At 48.3% G+C, this 24,247-nt stretch overlaps 1 protein-coding gene across 1 annotated transcript in view; it reads right to left on the bottom strand.

Moving 5' to 3' along the window:
• The window catches only part of Disc1 (DISC1 scaffold protein), a 211,809-nt gene that overhangs the window by 39,909 nt on the left and 147,653 nt on the right, over positions 1-24,247 (bottom strand). The window contains exon 10 of the mRNA XM_021170050.2: positions 6,014-6,074. Coding sequence (XP_021025709.1) covers positions 6,014-6,074 — 61 coding nt within the window. The remainder of the gene's footprint in view (positions 1-6,013; positions 6,075-24,247) is intronic.

Genomic DNA, 24,247 nt, shown 5'->3' with positions numbered 1-24,247 from the left:
TGGTAATTGTCTTTGTGTGCGTGTGTCTTTTCTTGAGACAGTGTCTCATACAGTCCAGGCCAGCCTCAAACTCACATGTAGCTAAGGCTGACTTTGAACTCCTAATTCTTTAGCCTTCACCTGGCAAGCACTAAGATTACAGGACACACCACGACACTTAGGAACATAAGCTTTATCAATCTTGGCTCAGGACACCAGTGCTGAACTCCACAAGATGCTTGTGAGACCAGCCCACCCGCATTCTCTCCCAGAAGTGGCCCCTTCCTAGGAATGTCTAAGGGTTAGCAGTTGCTGTGGCGGATACTCTTGATGTAGCTGCCTGAAAGCTGCTGTGTTCCTGTGAGGAACCCCCACTCATTCACCTATAAGCCCAATGAACTCCTTGCTCCATCAAGCTGGACTTGGGTGGAATTACTGTCCCTAGCTGTGGTGAATAGGCATTTGTTCAGAGCCATGTAACACACGCTAGCTATCTCTAAAAAACGGCCTCATATCCACATAATAATTACAATTCAAGGACAAGGAAAATAAAGTCAGTAATTGCCCCTTCCTCCCAGGGACTCACTCAGGGCTGACACCATGTCACACAGTGGTCCTCCTGGCATAATGCCCAGGGTTACGTCAGGCCTCTGCTTCTTTATGGACCATCTTCTCCAGGTGACATGTCCACTGTCTCTGGGAACTATCAAAGGAGAGGTACAATAGGGAGCTGTGGCAACCGCCGATGCTCTTGGACGTCTACAATGGGTCACTATGCAGAGATGCAGAGCTCAGGAGACCCAAACAGCTGATTCCTGGGCCGGGGATACACAAGGTCAGGGTTCTCTGGCTCATAAGCTCCAGTGCAGGTGTGTGGCTGTGAAGGCAGCAGGTGACTCTAGGACCTCGGCCAGCCGACGATGCTGTGCGTGGCTGCTCAGTCTCCAGCAGAGCCACTGACAAGGACTCAGTTACCACTTGTCCTTCCCCCTCTGCGGGAGCTGCAGGCATCTGGCCAGAGGGCAGGCAACAGAAAGAGCAGACTGTTTACATAATGGAGGTAGAGACCTTGCCATGACCTTGAGACTCACTAGGAAGGCAAGAGAGTCTCTCTTGCTTTTAGAAAATAAGTGTGTGTGTGTGTGTGTGTGTTTCAGCGTGGATTTTCTAAGATGGGGTCTGTTAGCATTTCTTCTAGGCTCCACCTCACAGTTACCTGGCAACAGCCAGGTGTGCCTGACTCACTATAAAAGGGGCTGCTTGCCCCCTCCTCGTTCTCATAGTCTCTTACTCTCTTGCCCTCTTCCCTCTCTGGGCCTTCTTTCCCCACTCCCCTCTCCCTCTCTTTCCACATGTTCAGGCCACCCTCTACTGCTGTATGATCTCTTTCTCCCCCACCCCTCTCCTATGCCCTCAACTCCCCTCCCCAAGCCCTAAATAAATTCTATTCTATACTATACTGTTCTGTAGCTGGTACCTCAGAGAGATGGGATGCCTTGGCATGGGCCCGAAGAGGCACCCCCTTTCCCCACACCAACCTCATTCTATCAAACATATTCCTGGCTCTTTCTTTCTTTTTATAAAACACAACAGGGTCTCTCATTGACTCGAAACTTAAAAAGTAGGCAGAGCCAGTGAGCCCCATAAATCCTCATGTCTCTACCTCCCCAGGGTTGGGATTAAAGCCTGTCCCCCCACATCTGGCTTTTTACAATGTGGGTTCTGGGGGCTAGATTCGGGTCCTTGTGTTTATACATCAAGCACTTTGGCTGAGCCAGCGCCCGTCTCTCAAAGCAGATCTTTTTCACTCCATCATATTTTTTGTGGTTTTATATTGCTACTGTTGAATAATAGCTCTCATTTATCCAGTCATTATTGCATATAAGAAGCATCCTTTATCTTCTTCTGCAATTGTCTCATTTTTATGATAGAAAAAGGGGGCTTGGAGAGATTTATTGTGTAGTGAACAGCCGCAGCTCAAGAAGGGATCACACTCAGATCTAGACAATCTCATTCCCGAGCCCAGACTTTAAACCTGTATGCACAGCAACCAGGAGAGATGGTCCAAGAGGCTCCCACAGAATCCCATCCTGGGGTGGGGGTGGGGGCTGGAGAGATGGCTCGGTGGTTAAGAGCACTGGCTGCTCTTCCAGAGGTCCTAAGTTCAACTCCCAGCAACCACATGGTGGCTCACAACCATCTGCAATGGGGCCTGATGCCCTCTTCTGGTGTGTCTGAAGACAGCAACAGTGTATTCATAAAATCTCTCTCTCTCTCTCTCTCTCTCTCTCTCTGTGTGTGTGTGTGTGTGTGTGTGTGTGTGTGTGTGTGTGTGTATGTATGTAAGTATATATTCCATCCCTGAATAACACTTCCACCCTGACCCTGGATTTGGATTTGAGGGTACACATTGGAGTCACCTCCTTCAAAGATGGAAGCAGACACAGTATGCTTGGAGGTTTTCTGATCTGTGTTAGAGATGGGGCCTTAAGATGACCCGTGATAAAGGACTCAATAGAAGTGAGACCCTCAGGGTAATTCCTGTGGTTGGTGCTTTATTTTAATTTGTAATTCCGAGAAGGTCAGGGTGGACTCTATTTGTCACCTATGATGATTTGGTGATGCGGGACTGGTGGCTTCTGAGCCAATCTATCGGAAGAGCTGAGCTTTTGGCCAGAGCTCATCTTCTCCTCTCTCCCTCTCCTCCCTCTCCCTCTCTCTCTCTCTCTCCCTCTCTCCCTCTCTCCCTCTCTTCTTCTCTCCCTCTCTCCCTCTCTCCCCCTCCCCATCCCTCTCCCCCTCTCCCTCTCCCTCAAGTTGTCCTGAGGACTCTTGCCAGCAGAGAGCAGGTGGCCTGCAGGGAACACTTGCTTATGGCAGTGGGCGATGACTCTGGAAGCCTTCAGGCATTCCCAGGCTCTATAACTCCCATTCAGATGACTTCTCCCACTCACCGCTGGCTCCCAGCTTGAAGGCAGACTGTTGGTGTGAGCAGGCTGAGAGGTGTGTCTGGGAGCCCTGGGAGATACTCCATGCCTTTCTCTGGCCTTGCTCAGCTCTGTTGAAGCCCTCCGGGATGTTAGCTGAGTAACCTACCTGTCTACCATTGCCTGTGAGGGCATTCTCGACAAAACCTCCAGATAATTAGTAGGTAAACATTACGGTTTGTTTTTGTTGTTTTTTAAGAACCAGATCTCCTTTAGAAAAAGGTTATCACGCTCTTAATTCAAAATAAATTGGAGATAAGACACCTGAGTTCCTGAGTGTTCTTTCCCACCGTGGGTCAGAGTCACACACAGGGGTCTCCGAGCACCCTCACATGCAGAGACAAAGCCTGCCTGCCCGCCAGTGTCTTTTCTGCTTTGATTGTGAACGTCTGACTCACCCTCAAGCAAACACTTGAGAACTGAAGTAGAGCTCAAGGACACAAAAATAAACAAACCAGCAGCCACTAAACTGCATTGATGCAACTGCTTCAGATTCAAGTCCAGGAAAACAGAGCCCACAGAGAGCTGAGAGCGTCTAGAAAGATAAAGGATGTTCCTCTCCAACCATGGACACAATGGGCTCCATGGGTATATACAAAACCAGTGCACACATCTTGGTATCGGGCAGGTGAGTCCTGGCCCCTGTCAGACCGAGATGCTGGCTTTTCATTGGACATAAGGATTTTCTCTTCCTCCACGGTGGTTACAGGCGTAAGATATGAGATTGTTGTAATACATGTACTTCACCTACAAAGGGGCGAGGGATAGAGAAGAAGAGTGAGGGGGATGGAGGGAGAGAGGGGCTGGGAGGAGTGAGGATGGGGAGAGGGGAGAGAGAGGGGAGAGGGATGGGGAGAGGGAGGGAGAGAGTAGGAGAGTGGGAGACTTCTGTGTCAGTCACAGGGTACCATCATCTTCTGGTTTTGTTTGTTTTTGTTTTCTTTTGAGTTTGGTGTGTATGTCTCACTGGCTGGGAACTGACTAGTCTAGGCTGGCTGGCCAGTGACCCCCAGGGATTCCACCAGTCTTGCCTGCCAGTGACCCCCAGGATTCACCTATCTCTGCTTGCCTAGTAGAAAGTCATAAGTGCACACCATCATGGTGGGCTCACTTATTCAACCTGTAGTCTAGGGATCAAATGCAGGTCCTTGAGGGTCCAAAGTCAGCACTTTACCAACAGAGCTGTCTTTCGTGCACCATAGTAAAAACCTCTGAGCTGAGAAAAGTTGTGGTGGACACCTGTAATCTCAGCCTTGGAAGCCTGAAGTGAGAGGGCCTGAATTCAAGGCACACTTAGGCTGCAGAAAGAGACTCTCAAAGAAACTGCAGGCAAAAAGTAAGAATTCTCTAATATATCCTTTGACTGGCTCAGAAGGCTAACAGCGAATATGTGACAACTGAGAAGATGGAAATTAAAGCCAAATTCAGCCCTGAAGGGAAAGAGTTAAATCAGCACATTCATGTTTGCTGTTACCTCTATAACAGCCTGAAGGGGATGGTGAGTGAGCACGGCTCCTTGGAGTGGCTTTCTTGTGGTCTTTAATATTCTACTGTGAGTCACAAAGATGGGATGCCAAGGCAAATGGGTCTGGGCATTATATCTATATGTCTATATGTCTATATACCGATATACCTATATATCTATATATCCATATCCATCTCTATATCTATATCTCAATATAAAAGAATCAACCTATATAAAGGAAGAGAAAATAAAAATACAGGGGGAAAGATGGCCAATTCTTCCTAAGGGTTATATGTCATAGATGCAGGACTGCAGTTGGGGAAGTGTCTGTCTGTCTGTCAGTAGCTATGCTCTAGGAGTCCTAAGATGATCCTCTCTCCCTCTCTGCCTTTCTCTGTCTCTACTCCTTCAATTCCCCTCTCCACACCCTAAATAAACTCTATTCCGTACTATATCCGTCAGAAGGCTGGTACCTCGGGGGAAGGCATGCCTCAGCATGGGCCCTCAGAGGTCTGTCCAAGAATCTAAGGTGACTCTAAGTCACACCTCAGGGGGCCTGCATGCCTGAAAAAAGAAGGTATCAGGAATAAGATGGAGAGAGGCGTATCAGAACGCTCCCACCAGTACATGGCAGGAAAGCCAGCCTCGGATCCAAGCCCCTGAGCTTCCTGCAAATACTCCTGACACTCAGTCCATGATGGCCAGCTCTGACAGGGCTTTCCCCAAGTCTAGGGGCAGCAAGGTCAGTTGGTGGGTGGAAGGACTTGGCTTTCAAACCTGAGGCTAATCCCACACCCCATCATCCTGAAGGGGGAGGCCTTGGCACTGTCCTGGCCGACAAAGGTTTAAGGCAAATCTATTCCAGAGCCACTTAGCAATTTCCAAAATAGTAGCAAGATGTTTCCATAAAACCAAACTGGCTGCCAGGGAGGAAAGGCACAGACTACATTGTGGAACTTGTTCCCTTAATTAGGACCAGATCCCACTGGCTGGGGTTTATTTCCAGAAGTAGACATCCCAGCAAACCAGAAACAGCTTGACGTGCTGCGGAGTCCCTAATGCTTCTACGATCTGAATTCCTAATTGGGTTTAAAAAAAAAAAAAGAAAAAAAAAGCAACCAAGAATTTTCATGCTGGTTTTGATTCAGGATTCAAAACAGAACCGACAATGCAGATTCCTGCATTGTTCTGTGTGTAAACCGGTTCACAGTCCTTAAGACCCCTTCAGCGGCTGCGGCTGCGGTTGGGTTGCGTAGAAAGCAAAAGCAGACCACAGCATGAATTCTTAGCTCGGTATCCCAAAGAGGCTTTTCTTATTCCGAGATGTGAGAACTGCCCTGTGTTCTCGCCAAGATGCTTTTAAACATTCTAATCTATTTGCTTTGTCAAAGGGGAGCCTGGGCTAGGAGATGTTGGAACAGCACCTGCTCCTTCCCCTGGGGATGCTGGGTGTTTTCCTGCTTTCTTTGTTAATGTATTATAAAGATTGACTGGCTCCTTCCCTTGCCTTCACTGAATTCTAATAAAGCAAGCAGATATACCCAGAGTCTATAGGGCAGGAACTCCTCCCCCCCACACTTACCTGCTCAGCTGACCCTCCAACACTTCCATGCACTTCACAGTGTTTGCCTTCACGCGTGTTTCTGCAAGAAAAATCCCAACATGAGCACAGCTGTAGCCCAAACTGAGAGACAACCACAAATGCTCATTTAAAAGCTGAAAACAAAGGATGGTTGGTCAAGGGTCTAATAATAACAGCATGTTGTGTTTGGAAGACCCGCAAACCCATCCAAGTGGCTGCCTGGAGCTCTGTGCTAGAAGGATGCAGAGGCTCCAATTGTCTCTGCAGCTGGAAGCAGGCACAGGTAATGACATTGGGCCACCCTGGCTTGATACTGTCACAGGTAGCTCACTGTCAGCCCATCACTGTGCATGACAACACCTCCCTTCCAAAACAGATAGCCTCTGTTAATGAAAACTGGTATGTACTCACATTTATAAACAATCTGGGCTTTCAAACTAATACTTTGTTAAACAAATTAGATACTAAACGCTAGACTCAATGTTAAGCTTTAAATGTGAAATGTCCTCCAGAGGGACACTGAATGTTTAGTCTCCAGCTATCAGAAGTGGGTCCCTGGGGCCAGCTCTGCCGGTGGTATCTGCTTCTGGCTCCACCCCAAGCTGTCTTCTTCTTGTTCCACCAAGATGTGAGTATCTGACCCCTAGCTCACACTGCTACAGAGTATCCTCAAAAGGAAGTGTGTTGCTACAGCGAGTTCACAAAGGCAAGTATGTTGCCAAGGATGTGCCTTGAAGTTACTATCTGCTTTTGCTTCAGCCAGACCAAGATGATTATGGACACAGCCATACCACTCCAGTACCCCCCCACACACACATACACTGTCTCACCCCCATCCCCACCCCATGAGGATCAGGATGACTGTAGACACGGCCACCTTTGTCTACAATAGCCATGCCTGGCCCATCATGATGGAATTTTCTCTCTGAAACCATGAGTCAAAATAAAATTGTCTGGGAGGTGGCTCTGGGCAAAACAAGAATGGATATGATCAAAATACACTGTAAGAAATTTTCAAAAGGATTAATGAAGCTATTAAATAAAAACATGAAACAAACCTCCTTTCCCTGATACCTAGCTTCTGTGGCCTCATAGCCTGATGACTTTCCCTGGGATGGTCAAACTGCTTCCTGTGCTTTCCAGCTTGCCTGGAGGCTGACACTGGGGCAGATCGCTGATGGGAGAAGAGTTTCCTGACCCCGAGCACCTGCCACCACCATACCGAACCCCACCACACTGAACCAGGCAATCTAAGAGCACCTTGCAATATGTACAGAGCCAGTTCACAGCCCTCAAATCAGGTCAGAGTGTGGACATAAGAGTTTAGACATCTGACTTGCAAGATAACACAATCACCAACACGCTGACTGACAACAAGGGCCATCTTCTCTTCTCACTTCCCTACTCTTACATCCTGAGTCTGCCAGAGAGAGAGGTACCTCTGAGGGACTGATGATCCCCAGAACAAGGAACGTGCTCAGGAGATGCCAAAGGGAACAGCCATGGCCTTCAGGCTCTTACAGGGGGAGAGGCACGAAGCAGTAGTCCCCACTTGCCAACTGAATCCAATATTCAGATTATGCTACTACTAGAATGGAATTCAAATAATTAGTTTAATGACTCCAAATTAAGTGGAAGCTAATTGATGATTGAATATGGTAAATTTGTGAAAATATTTAGCAGAATACATGCCACAAGCATAGGTTGGTGCTAAAGGTATTTAGCTTAGGGCTCATTTCATGAAAGGCACTGTATATAGTATTATTTGTGTGTGCATGTGTGCGTTCATGTGCTTGTGTGTGCATGTATGTGTGTATATATGTATGTGTGCATGTGCATGCATATGTGTGTGTCTGTGTGTATGTGCATGTGTGCATATGTGTGTGCATGTGTGCATATGTGTGTGCATGTGTATGTGCATGTATGTGTGTATATATGTATGTGTGCATGTGCATGCATATGTGTGTGTCTGTGTGTCTGTGCATGTGTGCATGTATGTATGTGTTTGTGCATGTGTGCATGTGTGTGTGCATGTGTGTGTGTGTGCGTGCATGTGTGTGCATGCATGTGCATGTGTGTGTGAAGAAGCCAGAGGTAGCCATCATGTGTCACTCTCCATCTTACTTTTTGAGACTGGGTCCTTCCATGAGCCCAGAGTTTACTGATTTGATTGGTCTGTTCTCCAGTGAGCCTTGGGGATCCTGACTTTCCAGTGCTGGGATGGCAAGCATGTGCCACCATGCCACCCAGCTTTAAAATGGGTTCTGCTGTTGAACTCTGGTCTTCCTATGTTCTCAGTGGGTAATTTACCTACTGAGCCATCTTCCCAGCTCCCTGTACTTGGTGCTACTTAAGTATAAAAAGGATCTAGCATCAAAGGACCCAGAGGGGCCAGGCTAACTAGCTAACATGCTGGTATATTTGCTTTTTATTTTTTCTCTCTTCTTTAAATCAACTTCTTTCTTCTCTTCTCTTCTCTTCTCTTCTCTTCTCTTCTCTTCTCTTCTCTTCTCTTCTCTTCTTCTTTCTTTCTTTCTTTCTTTCTTTCTTTCTTTCTTTCTTTCTTTCTTTCTTTTAAGACAGGGTTCCTGTGTAGCTCTGCTGTCCTGAACTCACTGTCTCAAACTCAGAGCTCCGCCTGCCACTGCCTCCTGAGTGCTGGTATCAAAGGTGTGTGCCATCCCCTAGCTACATTTTTCTTTACAGATCTCACTATGTAGAAGCCTGGATGGCCTGGAACTTGCTCTATAACCAGGGTGGCCTCAAACTCCTAGAGATCCTCCTGCCTCTGCCTCCTGAGTGCTGGGATTAAAGACATGCACCACTATAGCCAGCTGTTATTACATTTTCTAAAAAATACTTGTTTTTATTTTATGTGAACATTTCCCTGTGTATATACGTGTGTGCTGTGTACATGTGAGTACATTTTTAGAAGCTGAAAGACCTTTTCTTTGCATGCAAACACACACACACACACACTCACAATAAGAGAAGTAATGCTTGGCCCATTTTTGCAAAAGTAAGTTATCAGATTTCAAAGATCAACACTGGAGCACTAACTTAGCCAAAAATTAACTTCCATTTAGGAAAAAAAATTCAGAAGAAAGGTGAGAAACAAACAGAAAAACTGGAATCCTGACAAATTTCAGATATCCAAGGCACTCACCAACCTTCAAGTTTCTTTGGAAAATTAAACCCTGTGTAAAAATGTAGTGTGAGCCCAGCAACTCAAAAGCCCCGGGGATGGCAGAAGTTGAGGGCGATGGTCCTGAAGATGATCCTTGGCACATGAAACAGAACATGACTGCACAGGGCCTTGAGAGCTGGGAGAATCCTTTCTACAAAGCCTTTCTACATGCCTCTAATATCACACTCAAAGGCAGGAGGTCAGCGCTACCACGGACCATCTCCAAGCCTCTATGTTTTAACGTTCATACACATCTCGGTTCATTTTTCCAGGCTGTGTGTCCTGCCTGTAGTCACACAGCCTACAGAATCAATACTGCAGTGGTATATGTTGGTTCTGGCTAGATAGGGCTCTTCAGAGAGAAGCCTGAAGCTGGAAGCTTATCACCCTCCCGGGTTGCTAGATATTCCTCATAGAGAGTCTCTAGAGCCAGAAGCATCACCAAGCAGTCACTGAACATTGCAAGGCATTGTTCAGATTGTGGGCTGCTACCCTCAGGCTCCCCAGTCTGTTCCTCTAGTGAAGGGATTTGCAGAGAGAAAGGACGATGGTTGGCTGTGGGTCCCAGAGAATGAAGATGTGCTAACGGAAAGGGCTTCTCTGGAGTTCCAGCTAACACTGCTGTCATACCAGATCCTATGTTGGCACCATGGATACCATAAAACACTGGGCTCAAGAAAGCCAGGCTGCTCAGAACTGGCCCAAATGCAGAGACGAGATCTGTGGATGGGTCATCAACTCCACAGAAGAGAAGGTAGAAAGAAGGTAAGATGGGGAAGGGACCTGTGAGGTACTGATTTCTGGATACGGCTGGCTGTTGTAACACATCAACTCGGAATAGCTACTGTTACCTACCTGAGACACGCACAAGACCAAGCCAGACAAAATTCCTGTAGGACGGGGAGGCCTTGGAGGCCCTGCCAAATTGGAGGAGCTATGGCAAGTTGACTGATATTGAGGGAGGAGGGTAAGGAGAGTCACCCCCCCTCCCTTTGAGGATGTGGTCACTGGTAGGTTGCTCATGCTCCAGTAGAAGGCCACATATTCATCTACAGATGGGTGGTGCTAGCTAGACTCAGGGAGTTATTAATAAAATAAGAAGATATGAAACTGGATGAAATTGAGAATCAGGGCACCCTAGAGAGCTGAATGGAAACAGAGGTGGATGGCTCTGAGTCATATATACATCCATGCACATATTGTAATATTTACATATTGTAAAAATGTATGGAATGTTCACAGAATAAAAAATGGTGTCCCAAAAGAAAAAGAAAGCAAAGCAAGCCAGCTATGGGAGCCACCATCACAGGGTGACCTCGAAGCAAAAGTGAGGGAGCCCACTCCAGGCAGCAGACCTCCTGGGCTCCTCAGGCAGGGAGGTGAAGCCTAAGGCTTACCTCAGAGGGGGATAAAAGAAACTTGGAGGAAGGGACCTGAGAGAGAGAAGTCTTAGAGGATTTTTCTGGTGCCTGAGTGGGTATGGGTAGTTTAGAACAGCCATGGCAAAAACGGTGTAAGATTTTCATCTATGAATTCTGGGCATTGCCATTTCACTTCACCTTCCCTCTAATCTCCAAGTCATCCCCCACCCCCACCCCAGCCTGCATTGTGATTATTTGTTGGAGCACATGATCGCACACAGGAGTAGGATGGGGTCACAGGGGACACAGTCTACCTGGTAGGACAGGCTCCATGTCCCCATCACAGCCACACACAGAAGTGGATGTAAGCCTGGATTCACTCTTGCGTGTTTCTCTGAGCCAGGTGAGAGACACCATGTAGAACCTCACACCATAAGCCTGTAAGTGGCATCCAAGACCACTGGACGAAACCATCCTCGGAGCAGAGAGGAGTGGGTCAGCGTTACTCGGAAACCTGCCTGTTCAGGAAGAGCAGCCAACGCTCACGCCCAGCTTCCAATCTACCCTGTGGGGTGGCGGAAGGCTGAGCTCCCATGTGGCAGACCGTCCCTGAGCCCAGTGTGCACCTGAAGACAATATCGACCTTCTGATGCTCACAGCTGAGGAGGAAGGGGAACGCAGGAAGGAAAGGAGACTTTGGAGGTCAGGGAGCTGCTGTGAGCTTTAGCTGTGCAGGGGTAAAGCCCGAGCTCTACCTGCCAAGTGTGTCACCAGCTAATTGGGTATCACATGTCCTGGTGATCCCCACTTTCCCAGATCCACCCAAGTTTCCTCCAAGCCATCTCCTGACGTCCTTCGAGCACACAGCCTGATGTCAGCCGGAGTCAAGGACAAAACCAAAGCCAACTGCTCACAGAGTGTGGAGCAGGTCAGAAATGCTAACGCTCTCAGCAATAAGCAGTCTCACTTCCAGCCCGATGCATATCCTCGCCAAATGTTCCCTTGATGGAAAGACCGGCTGGCCCGTCCTCCATCCTTGCTGACAGCAGCAGGATCCAGGGGCTGCTTTTCTGCTTCCCGGCGTGTTTAAATGCAGAGAAGTTGTGACCTAGAGATTAATTTTCAGTATTTCAAAAGTTGCTTAAAATGTTGATTTATTTCCCTTACCTAGCAGCATATGTGTGAGAAAATACACTCTCTGGTTCCCTTTCTTATGTCAACAAGTTCGTGGATGTATGCATGTGTACATGCCTATGCATGCGCAGGCATGACCACATGCATACATGCTCACGTGCTTATACACGGACGTGTGCGATTCATGTACACATATGTGCTTGGATGCTTGTAAGTTTGCAAGCATGCTTGTACTCACGTAATGCGCCCATATGCTGGCATGTGTACACGCATGCTCGTGTGCGCCGTGTGAGCGTGCAGGGGTGTGCACACACAGATATCATTCTCTTTACTCCCTTTTGCCAGACAGATCAAGGCATGCAATCTGCACCTTTCTTTTGAAATGGAAAACCATCTTAAAATATTTGCTGTGGAAAAACAAATCCGCGTTTGATCCTCTTAGGCTAGGGAAAGCAAGCCCACCCTGGGCGCTGGCGGGACAATTCCTGCACATCACACTGAGTTGGATTCTCACAGTGCTGCTCTAAATCCCTTTGAGGATAGGGATTTAAGGCCCAGGGGAGCCGTTCGGAGGAGGAGAGAATGAAGAAATTCTACCGAGGCTCAGTGATCTACCAAAGCCCAGCCTTTGCCACGTGCATGGGGGTCACTACCCAGCTGCCAAGAAGCACAACAGTGAAGAATTCTAACTCACAGCAGGAAATCCTGCTGTCCTCTGGCAGGCGTACCACAGTCACACCACTCTGTGGTCTGTGCTCCTCCACCCCAGGACAGGGGTCCTCCTGCAATACTAGTAAGAACACAGGGTCACTGGGCTAGGAGATGACTCTATTTGTCATGTGCTTACTGCACAAGTGTAAGACCTGAGCTTCCTCCCCAGCATTCATGTTAAAAGGCTGTGAATGGTGGTACACACTTGTAACCCCAGCACTGGTGGTACAGAGACAGGTGAATCCTGGAACCTGCTGGTCAGCCAGACTGGCATGATCCATGAACTCCAGGCCAAGGGGAGACCCTGTCTCAGATCATAAAGTGGACAGCTCCTGAGAAGGGACATCTGAAGTTACCGTCTGGCCTTTACATGTGTATAGACACACAAGCATCTACATGCACACACACATACATACACGGACACAGACACACATGGATGTGGACACACATGGACGAAGTACAGCAACGTAAGGATTCTGACACCCCGTGCCCTGTTGCATCAGTGGTGGGAAGCACCTCTCCACAGTCTCAATGAGTGAGCAGGCCCAGCCTGAGGCTTCTAACACCATCAGGCCTTAGCAAGTTGGAGCTTCTGAACACTGCCAGCTATTCTAATGTCAAGAGCCTACTCCAGCTGTGGTCTCGACCTACCCTACATATCTCCACATAACATGCTGCCCCTTTCCCTGGAATGGGGCTGCTGATCTTCCCCACTCCACCCTGCCACGTGGCAGCACACCTGATACAGGACCACACTTGCTCTGGGCCTGAGCCCATAGAGCTTTCCTTCTGGAGTGTTCCAGCATGGCAGAAACAAACATGGAGAATGCTAGTCTCCAAAGCTAGCAGTAAAGGCTTGGGTGGGGCTGGCCGGCAATGGCAATCTGCTCAAAGACAGCATGGGAATGTAGCTGACTCTCGGAGGTGGGCAGAGGAGGAGGGAGAAGGGTCTGGATAGTTCCTGGGGCAAGGCCACCATCTTCTGTTGTCCCCTCCATGCTGGGTCACCATATTCCTTTGTCCCCCCCCCTCCCGCAATGCTGGGCCACCATCTTCTGCCCCCACCCCCCATACTGGGCCACCATCTTCTATTGTCCCCACCATGCTAGGCCACCATCGTCCATTGTCCCCTCTGTGCTGGGTCACCATCCTTTTGTTGTTCCCTCCATGCTGGGCCACCATCTTCTGTTGTCTCCCCATGCTGGGCCACCATCTTCTGTTGTCCCCCCATTCTGGGCCACCATCTTCCATTGTCCCCTCCATGCTGGGTCACCATTCTTCTGTTGTCCCCCCACCCCATGCTGGGCCACCATCTTCTGTTGTCCCCCTCCCATTCTGGACCACTATCTTCTGTTGTCCCCCACCATGCAGGGCCACCATCTTCCATTGTCCCCATCATGCAGGGCCACCATCTTCTGTTATCCCACCATGCCTCCTTGTTACTTCTGGAGTCAACACAGGACCATTGACTTGGCTCTTGCATCCTCACTACCCAGGCATCCTCCTCAAATGCCTCCTGATTTTATCCATCTATACACTCTCTGATCCTTGCTTTCTAGCCCTGTGGCTCCTACAAAGCTTTCAATATCTTCAAACCATCCAGGTTACTGTGGTAGCTTGAATAGGTATGGCCTCCATAGACTCCTATGTTTGACTGCTTGGCCCATAGGGAGTGACACTATTAGAAGATGTGGCCTTGTTGGAGTAGGTGTTGCCTTGTGGGAGAAAGTGTGTCACCGTGGGGGTGGGCTCTAAGGTCTTATAAATGTTCAAGCTTCATCCAGTGTGGCAAACGGTCTCCTTCTGCTGCCTGCAGGCAGAGGTAGAACTCTCAGCTCCTCCAGTATCATGTCTGCCTGGATGCTGCCATGCTTCCCACCATGATGATAATGGACTAAACCTCTGAAGTGTAAGCCATCCCTAATGAAATGTTGTCCTTTATAAGAGTTGCCTTGGTCATGGTGTCTCTTTTACAACAATAAAAAAATTTAAGGCAGTTACTCAGAGCATTCCCACAACAGGAACATGAATTCTATTGAAGCCCCAGCCCTGAGCATAGTCCTGGGGCCTGAGGAAATACAAGCATCCAATTCTGCATCCTCCAGTGGTGTGCTAAATGCCACCCTCAGGCTAGCACACCATTCTCACTGGAATCAAACTATAGCCCAGCACTGTGTGCCTCTGCTACTAAGAACTCCAACCTCACTAAACACAAACCAGACACGATGTTTCCACAGGGAATCATAAGAGGATGTAGTCAAAGAGAACCGAATCAGCCAAAGAAACAGACACCAGCACAGACTCTGAGCTATAAAACCATCAGCAATGATGAAAGACAAAGGAGCTCAGACAGACAGACAGACTCACACTGGTCCTGGGAAAACAAGGCCCAGAGGGGACAAGGCAAGAGCGTTCAGGTATCTCAGCTTAGACTGCATCTACCCTTTGGTATCTGCCCCAGGGTACCTTCATGACTCCTCAGGGATGGTGGAGACTCAAGTGAAGTGGAGACATTTCTACACCTAGCACCTAACACACATCTTCCCTCTGCTTTAAACCATCTCTGCTTGACTTCATCCCCAACACAGTGTTCGTGCCATGGAGATCGCAGTTTTGCCGTGTTGTATAAGGAATAAGAACAAAGGGAAAGACCTGGATATGCTCACCCTAAACAGTCAGATGCAGATATTTGCACTCAACCAATGGACAGAAGCAGCTGACCCCCTGTTGTGGAATTAGGGAAGGCTGAAAGAAGCTGAGGAGAAGGGCTACTCTGTAGGAGGACCAGCAGTCTCAGTCTGGACCCCTGAGATCTCTCAAACACTGGACCACCAAACAGGCAGCATCCACCAGCTGATCTGAGGCCCCCAACACACATACAGCAGAGGACGGCCGGGTCTGTGTTCATTCAGAGGTGATGCACCTATCCCTCAAGAGACTGGAGGCTCCAGGGAGGTTAGAGGTCAGGTAGGGTGGAGGGTGGGGACATCCACGTGGAGACAGGGGTAGGGAGGAGGTATGGGATGTGGAACAGTCAGAGGGTGGATGGGGGAGTGGGGAAGGAATAAAATATGGAGTGAAAAAAAATAATTAATTAAAAAATTTCTCTTTCACCTAAAGCTGTTTGAATCAATGGATGCAGAAACCACGGATTGGGGGGGGGGGCATCAACTATGTACCCAAAACTAGACAGAAGGGGAGCACGGGTCAAGGTATGACAGGAGAAGAGAATCATGTCATCAGACAAGACAGCACAGTGCAAGCCATTGTCCTCCTGCCTGGAATGTGTGTGCCGGAAGCTATGCCCATGGTCTGGGGTGTTGACATTGCTGCCCTTGGACGGGAGTATTTCTGATCTCTGAGAGTGAGTGTGACTTCCCAGAGTTTGTTCTTCCAAGAAAGATGTGTTATAAATAGCAACCTGGTCCCTCAGTCCCTCTCTGGAATCCTTCTGGTCCCCAAATGCAATCTCTTTCCCAGGGACTCTTGTCATTGGGAAGTCATGGGCCACCAAGTTCTCACTAATGGCTGAACATGTGGGCTACTCAGTCTTGAACTCCCAGCCTCCAAAACCGAGAATCAAGTGGACCGCTCTTCTTCATCCACACACAGGTACTCACAGCAACAGAGTGGCCATCACATTGTTGCTTTACAGATATTCAGAAATCAGAATGAGTCTGCTTTATGTGTAAGGTGCACAGCCCTTCCCCACCTCTGCCAGGCTGCAGAAAGACCAAAGGAATCAGCCCGAGCCCCCTCCATGGAGAAGAGATTCCTCCAGCCAAGGAGAAGGTGAGAAAAAGACAAGCACCCGGATCCTAAGAGAAAACTGTGTCCCCCCCCCCGCCCCCACCCCCAGCCACCGGATGCCACCTGATCCAGGTCACATGGACAGCGGGCTCACAGTCTCTCACCCTATGATGTCAGGAATGTGAATAAGAAAATCTCCAAAAGGACAGTTACAACACCTATGAGTTTGATTTACACATTATAGCAAAACGCAAAGGCTGGGGGCCGTGACACTGACCCCAATGAGTGCCGTGTCTGTCGTGCAAGCATGGGAACACGCAGGTTCCTGGGCGCACTGGACATCCAGCCTGGCCTAGCTGGTGAGCTCCAGGTTCAATGAGGGATGCTGTCTCACAAAAAGAAAAATGGTGAGGAATGATTGAAGAAGATATCTGATGTCAACATACACACACAGGCACACACACACACACATACACACACGTGCAGACACACACATGCAGAAACATATATACTCACACAAAGACATACATATATCACCCAGATATGCAAGCATAGACATACACTCACATGCACACACACATATACACACATACAGACATATATACACACAGAAAGCCATATATCACCCAGATACACAAATAAACACACAAATGTGCATTCACACATACATATACACACACTCACACATTCAGACACATGTGTACTCACACAAAGACATGCATATGTCCCCCAGATACACACATGCACTCGAGCACACACATACACACACCACACACACACACACACATATATATGTATATACTCACACAAAGATATACATCACTCAGATATACACGCACACATACACACACACACACAGAGAGAGAGAGAGAGAGACTAAACTGATAAAATATTCCATATACACCTTAAAAAGATCACACCCGCCCCAAGTGAGTCAAGCTCTGTGCACCTCTCTGGTAGCCCTGTCTGAGCCTGCTTCCCACCTGTGGCAGAGCCAGAGGAGCAGATCAGTTGGGAGGCAAGATAGAGGCTAGCGTGCTCAGCGCATTGCACACAGGCAGCCCGTGGTTCCCACAGCAAGAGTGGAGGGGAGCAGCAATTCAGGCAGAATCTCATTTCAGTCTCTCAATTCAGAAATCACATTTGGAATTCTTCTAAAATGGAAACTGAACAGCACGCAACAATCTGCAGTATCCCACTAGCTACAGCCAGCTCCCGCCTTCCTTCCCTCCTCCTCTCCATTCTCCCCTCCCTCCTCCTCTCCCTCCTCCTCTCCCTCCTCCTCTCCCTCCTCTCCTCCCCTCCCTCCTCCCCTCCCTCCTCCTCTCCCTCTTCCCATCCTTCTTTGCCTCTTCTGCCCAACCTCAGGAGCACAAGATTCATGAGAATTTAAAAATAGCCTAACAGATTTCAAATGGAGTACACTAAATGGGTCCATTTTCCACGCCTTTCATTTTGCATTATGCGCTGGTTGTCTGGAAGCACATGGAGTGAGCGAGGAGGATACGACATTTAAAATCTAATTTTCAGAAATTGGGTCCTAAGGCAGAACAGCAAAGCGCATTTACACGTAGAGTCCTGCCTGCAAATCAATACTGGCAGAAGTCTTGCCCGCTAGCCCAACAGCCTGGCCTCAACTCACAGAGCCACGGAAACCAATTCACTCACTCAGCAGGTGTCTAGTGAGCCCCTGCTAGGTGCCAGGTGGCCGCCTGGTGCCCCCGTTGTTCCTGTACTGTAAGTTCCATGGCCCTCAGGACCTTGTGAACTGATGAGGGAATGCATGGGTACCACACAGGGGCTTTACCACATGGAGGAGATGGGGAGGGAGAGAGGATGGGATGGGAAAGCCGGTGGGGACCTAGGAAAATTGTTTTTTGGAATTTGAGGACAGGTGAAAGGGGTGCGCTGCACTGAATCCCACACAAGGAGGAGGAGGGTCATGGCCTATAACAATTTAGTAGAATTGGATTCTACTCAAGCAGCCAAGAGCTCACATGCAAGAGGTGGGGGATGTGGGCATGGGAACTCCTGGGATAGTCCCTGAAAGTAAGGATGGAGGGACAGCAAGAAATGAGGGTAAGGTAGGTGAAGGCCACATCTGTGTTAAGTCCCCTGTACAGCGAAGCCACTCAAGTCTTTACTGCAGGAGGGTAGTCTGGCTGCTCCTGGCCCAATGAGGTACATTGTGGCTGGATGGGATTAGATCTACCGAGCATTACAGGTGAGGTTACAGGAGTCTGGGATTTGGAAGGTACTTGTCTGGTTCGAAGACATGAATGCAGCCATCTTGAGTAGTAGCCTCCACCTGAGTTACCCCTGTCACTGCCGAGTGATGCCAGTCACTTTTCCTCACGTGGTTGAACATGAAACCCTGGGAGAGATACTCAGAGCTTTGCAACCCACCCTGGGGGCAGGAGAGCTCTGAGCAAGGTAGGTACACTCCATCCTGGGTGAAGCCACAGCAGTCCTTCCAACAAAGCCCCAGGACCTGCTGGTCTTGTGCCATCTTTGAGATCTGTGAGTACCCAACAAACTACACTCTGCAATCCTGGATCCATCTGTCTGTGTTCAATATCACAGCACCATGAGCCGGTCCCTCACACGCTGGGACCAGACTGTTCCAGAGCAGGTGGCTTCATATGCAAAGCTAGTTGAGAAATAGAATTGGCAGACTGTGGTGCTAGACCGGACTGGTCCACACACTCAACGATTTCAACAGAAATGAGAACTGGTGTGAATTCTGATGTTTGTTATCTATGATGTTATCACCTGATAAATAGACAAAATCCATCTAGCAAAATAGGCATGAGTTGATATTCCAGAAGTGGACACAGGTAATTCGTGAATGAGGTTAGTGACCACACTGTATGGCAAAAGCTAAGAGAAAATGACCTGGTGCAGTAGGCATGAGCTGTCCTTTTAAATAAGGTAGTAATACACACACTGAAACGGTGGAGGTGAGGTTACACAGACAGAGAGCGAGCAAAGATACCAGCTGGCCCCTCTCTTGGTGATGAGCAGCTGACAGAGGAAGAAGGTGGCCAAAGAAGAACTGAAGTGTGCCAAGTTGAATGCACACTTAGGCATCTGCACTTGTGACGCGTTGCTCTGACCAAATACATGACAGAATGCAAGTCTGAGAGGAAAGATTTAATGTGGCCTATGGCTTGAGAGGATGGTAGCCATCGTGACAGGAAGGCATGGCAGAGTTCATGGAGCTGGGAGCAAGTGGCTGGGACTCCTCATGTCAGTGGAGCAGGACCAGCAGCCACCTGACTTCCCACACCTTTCCTTTTCATTCAGCCAGGACCCCACCCAATGAGACGCTGCTGCCCACATTCAGGATGTATCTTCCCTCCTTCCATCTCCAAAGCCAGCATGGCTCACACTTACAACTTCACCAACTCTTCTTCTACCTTCTCTGTCCTGAGCCAGAGAAAGCCCTCCACCCGGAGAGTCCTGAGAAACCACAATGCATATACGTATGCAGAGACTCCCAGCCTTGGAGCAGAACACCATCCCTGGTCCTGAAGATTAGCCCATGGACATCCTAGGGTAGTTATTCTACCTACCACACTGGACAGAAAAGGGAGATGGATACAGAATCCCAAGAAGTGGGAACTTTAAAAGTTGGTATATCTGTTGTTACAATAGATGGGTGTACCTGCTAAACATTTCTCATTGCTTGGATGAAATATCTGGCCAAAGCTACTTGATGAGGTAGTTTGCTTTTGACTCATTGCTCCAGGCAGCGAGGTCACAGTGGCAGGGGTCTGAGGCAGCTGGTCACATTGTGTCCACAATCAGGAAGCAGAGAGATGAGGACTGATACTGAGTTTGCTTCAGCCCACGGAACAGTGCCACCTACACCCAGAGTTGTCACACCCACATCCAGAGTTGTCACACCTACATTCAGGGTTGTCACACCCACATCCAGAGTTGTCACACTTACATTCAGGGTTGTCACACCTACATTCAGAGTTGTCACATGTACATCCAGCTTGTCATACCTACATTCAGGGTTATCACAGCCACATCCAGAATTTTCACACCTATATTCAGAGTTGTAATACCTGCATTCAGGGTTGTCACACCTACATCCAGAATTGTTACACCTATATTCAGGGTTGTGCCCCTACAAGCTTGGAACTCAATTATACGGGTTCATGTCGTGTGGTAGGCATAGAATAATATAAATGAACCCATATAATTGAGTTCCAAGCTGGTAGGGGCACAAGCCTCGTTTATGGCCTTGGCATTTATTAATAAATAATAAATCACTATCCAGGAACTGGGGTGCAGGTGGAAATGTCCAAGGTTACAGGGTCACCTGGGTTTCACAATTAAAAGAGGATCAAGAAGGGTGGCTCAGTCAGTAAGAGTGCTCCCTGCGAAAGGAAGAGATTCTGAGCCCATATCCTCAGCATACATTGAAAAGTCAGGATGTGTGCACATACATATATCCCCAGCGGTGAGCACTGGAGACAGGCGGGTCCTAGGAGCCTGCTGGCTGGCAAGCCTAGGCAAAGCTGCAAACTTCAAATTCAGAGAGATATGTCTCAACAAAATAAGGTGAAAAACATTAGAGAAAAACAGACATGTACGTACTGGCAAAGGTGGCACACACACACACACACAGACACACACACACACGACTTGAGGGCCAAGAAATGGCTCTAGAGATCTTGCTGCATGAGCATGGGAGCCTGGTTTTGGACTCTCTCAAGCACTCACATAAAAGCCAGGTACCGTGCTGCACATTTGTGAGGGGCAGGGACAACAAGTGGATACCTGAGGCTCATTGGCCAGCCAATTAGTCAAATTGGTGAGATCCTACCTCAAAAAAAAAAAAAAAAAAAGGTAGACACCTGGCATGGATGTCTGGATGTTCACATACATGACGTAAACACATGCATAGGCACACGTGTAGACACACATGCACACACATAAGCACATGGAAGTAACACATGGAAGGTTGTAGAGGATTCACAACCACATTCGCACACATGTTAACACGGGTTCAGAAATTTGTAATAGGCTTCTGTGCTTATGTCCCTGGTGACTCCTTCACCCTGTGCAAGCAGGATCTTCTCCCATCACAAAACCTTTCCTACCTCCAAGGAGGCCCTAGTAGCCTACAACCACAGCCCCTATGGCCCACAGATAACCCACCTCTCAGAGAGCCAGCAGCAGCAGGGTGAGCCAAGGGGACATTTCAATACTATTGCCCCAGCAGGACATCAGGACTTCCGTAGGCCAGCAGGCATGATTACCCTCCTGTTAGAGCACCAGAAGCAGACAGCCAAGCCTTCCCTCACAGCCTGCTACAACTGGTTCTCCCCTGGTAACCGAAAGCACTCAGTGCCGGCAGAAAATCCGGTCTCCAGCCCCGCGTTGCCTGGAATTTGTTTTAAGTATTTAAAACACATTAGGCTTGACACCAGAGTGGCTAATAAGTTAATGTCCCAGGTATTGTGGAGGAGGAAAGTATGAAATTATTGGCTTAAAATGATCCCAGTGAGACCATTTCTTCTAACAAGATCATAAAATGCATTTTCTCTATGAGCCATATATAACTGGCTTGACTATATAATAAAATGCAGATACAAGCTTAATGGAAGATGGAGCCTGTTAGATTGTAAATTAAGGTGAAAGTCCTGCCTGGTAGTGCCACTTCTGGACAGTGTCTGTTGGCCGATACCCTTTCCACCAAAGGGCCCAGAGATAAGTGTGCCAATCCTGCTTATCACAGGGACACGAGATAAATTCAGAGCTAACTGATAATGCCTTTGACCAACAAGGAGAGATACAGAGAGTGTAAAGTCAAGTTTTCATCCCACAGCTAGAACTGGAGAGACCCTGTAACTCTCTCAGAGTCCTATGTTCGAAAGGGGAGATCACACCAAGAGATTAGGACAATATGTTAATTTTGCTTTTGTTTTATAAACAGGTCTCATGTCGTCCAGACTGGTCTTGAATTTGCTTTGTAGGTGAGGATGCCCTTGAACTCCTGATCCCCCTGCCTCTTCACGGGGCTGGGATTACACACATATGCCACAATATTCAGCTTATGTGGTGCTGGGGATGGGCCCCATGCTTCATGTACTCTTGGCAAGCACTCTACTGACTGACAGAGCCACATGCCTGGTCCCATTATGTTTAAGTATGAGAAATAAATATTGAAATTCCTTTGGGTTTGATGTTGGCTGCAGGTGTTTCGATTCAGAACACACAGGCCAGTGACCTCAGTCCCTGTCCTGCTTAACTTTGCTCATCTGACAGGTGTTAAGGAGACTTTTCTTAGGAGTCTCAACTGAGGAACTGCTGGAAACAGCCTGGCCTGTGGACATGTCTGTGAGGGATTGACTTGAGTATGTGATATAGACACCGTATTCAGATGTCTTGAAATCTCTTTAGCATATCTCTCTTTGTCCGACTTAGAAGGCATCACCTGTGATGTCAGACACTCAGGCATGTATTGTATCTTTAATTTTTTTCAAACCTTTTTATTCAATGATAGTTCTTAAGTGCCTTTAACCTCCCTTTTAGACCACCACCAACCAGAGGTAGTGGGAAAGAAAGGATACAGGGGAAGTGGGCCTGTTTAGAAATGGTTCTTTGGAGAAAATCCCATCTGCGTTGTCAGGAAACCAGCAGTTCAGTTCACAGGTCAGCAGCGGCAGCTCGATCCACTCACAAACACTTCTTGGATACGCCAGCAGTCCAGTTCGGTAGAGAAGGGATGGCAAACAGGGATCAGCAGTGGTGCCGTGACCTAGCAGAGACAGCCAGGCCTCAGCCACAGCTTGAGTCATCAGGGAGGACCAGGGCCAACAGGAACACCAGGAGAAGTTCCCAGCTCTGCCTCTCTCAGCAAAGCGAAGATCAGTGAGGACTTGAGACCCACAAGCACTGTACAGCATTCATTGCACAGCTAGCTCTATAAGCAAGCCTAGCTCAGCCCCGGTCACTGTCTGTCAAGTCCTAGTTATACCCTCCAAATATCATGTGTCTTGTTGTAGCACAGGTATCTGTCTCAGCTGACATCACTCTGCCAATCAGCCTGAGTCCACAGAAGCAACAAGAAGTCACGAGATGCCACCAAAAGTTTTTTTTTTTTTGATGTATTTCTCTCTATAGAGTCCAGACAAACAGAGCTCAGCTATGCGAAGTAAGACAGACCAATACATGCATGTGGTTAGCAAAGAATCCTTTATCACGTTGTCTTTTCACGTTGTTTGTTTTAGTAGAACATCCTTTCTCCTGTGTCCGATTCAATGAGATGTTCCTTCACATGTTTGCCTTAGTAAAACACCATCCAACACTACTGGCTTTCCAAAGAACTCTTAAGTCCCCACTTCAATATATGGTCTGTCTCTAACTCGGGCTTACTGTGAAGCAGTCTGCAGGCTGCTCCCAGGGGCTCCACGTCTGCCCTTTCTCTCAGAGGTCATCTAGCCACTCTCTAAATCAACTCCATGGAAGACACAAATTCCAGAGTATGCTGGTCTGTGTGGGGTGGAGAGCAGGGACACTTCCCAACATCCTTGCCACCTATTTAGAAAGGAGAATCAGGTTTCAGTTATGAACCTGAACAGTTTCCCATCCGAGCCAAATGAAGACTCTCCCTCCACATGGGCTTGAATGCCACGGACAGTCCGTTCGTGGGAGACGTCCAGCAACGACTGGCTACAGAAGAGCTCGGCAACTTAGGAAGGACCTTGAATACACAAACCAGCATTTCCATACCTCATTTACTTATCTGAAGACCAGGGCGATGCCCTTCTCACTCCCACAGGAGTCCAGGAGGTTCATGTCCTCACAGCAGCTGACAGTGGCCATTGATGCCAGACTGGCTCTCCTCGTTCCCACCATCACATCAGAACAGAGGCAACAGCCAAGGGGTATTAACCTCCATTTCACACATTGTTACACAGGAGTCTTCTAGGGAGTGCAGATTGAACTTAATTTCTGAAGCAATTTAATAAGGGCTCACTGGAGTTGAGGCGTGACTTCTGACAGGCTGCAGAGGAGTGAGCTTGAGCCAGGGACACGAACAGACCGTGCTGGACGCAGACAGCACCTGAT

Source organism: Mus caroli, chromosome 8 (genome assembly GCF_900094665.2).
Source record: "Mus caroli chromosome 8, CAROLI_EIJ_v1.1, whole genome shotgun sequence".
In the NCBI taxonomy this organism is placed as follows: domain Eukaryota; kingdom Metazoa; phylum Chordata; class Mammalia; order Rodentia; family Muridae; genus Mus; species Mus caroli.
Note: the sequence above shows the minus strand (reverse complement) of the source record. Positions and strands in the feature narration are given on the sequence as shown.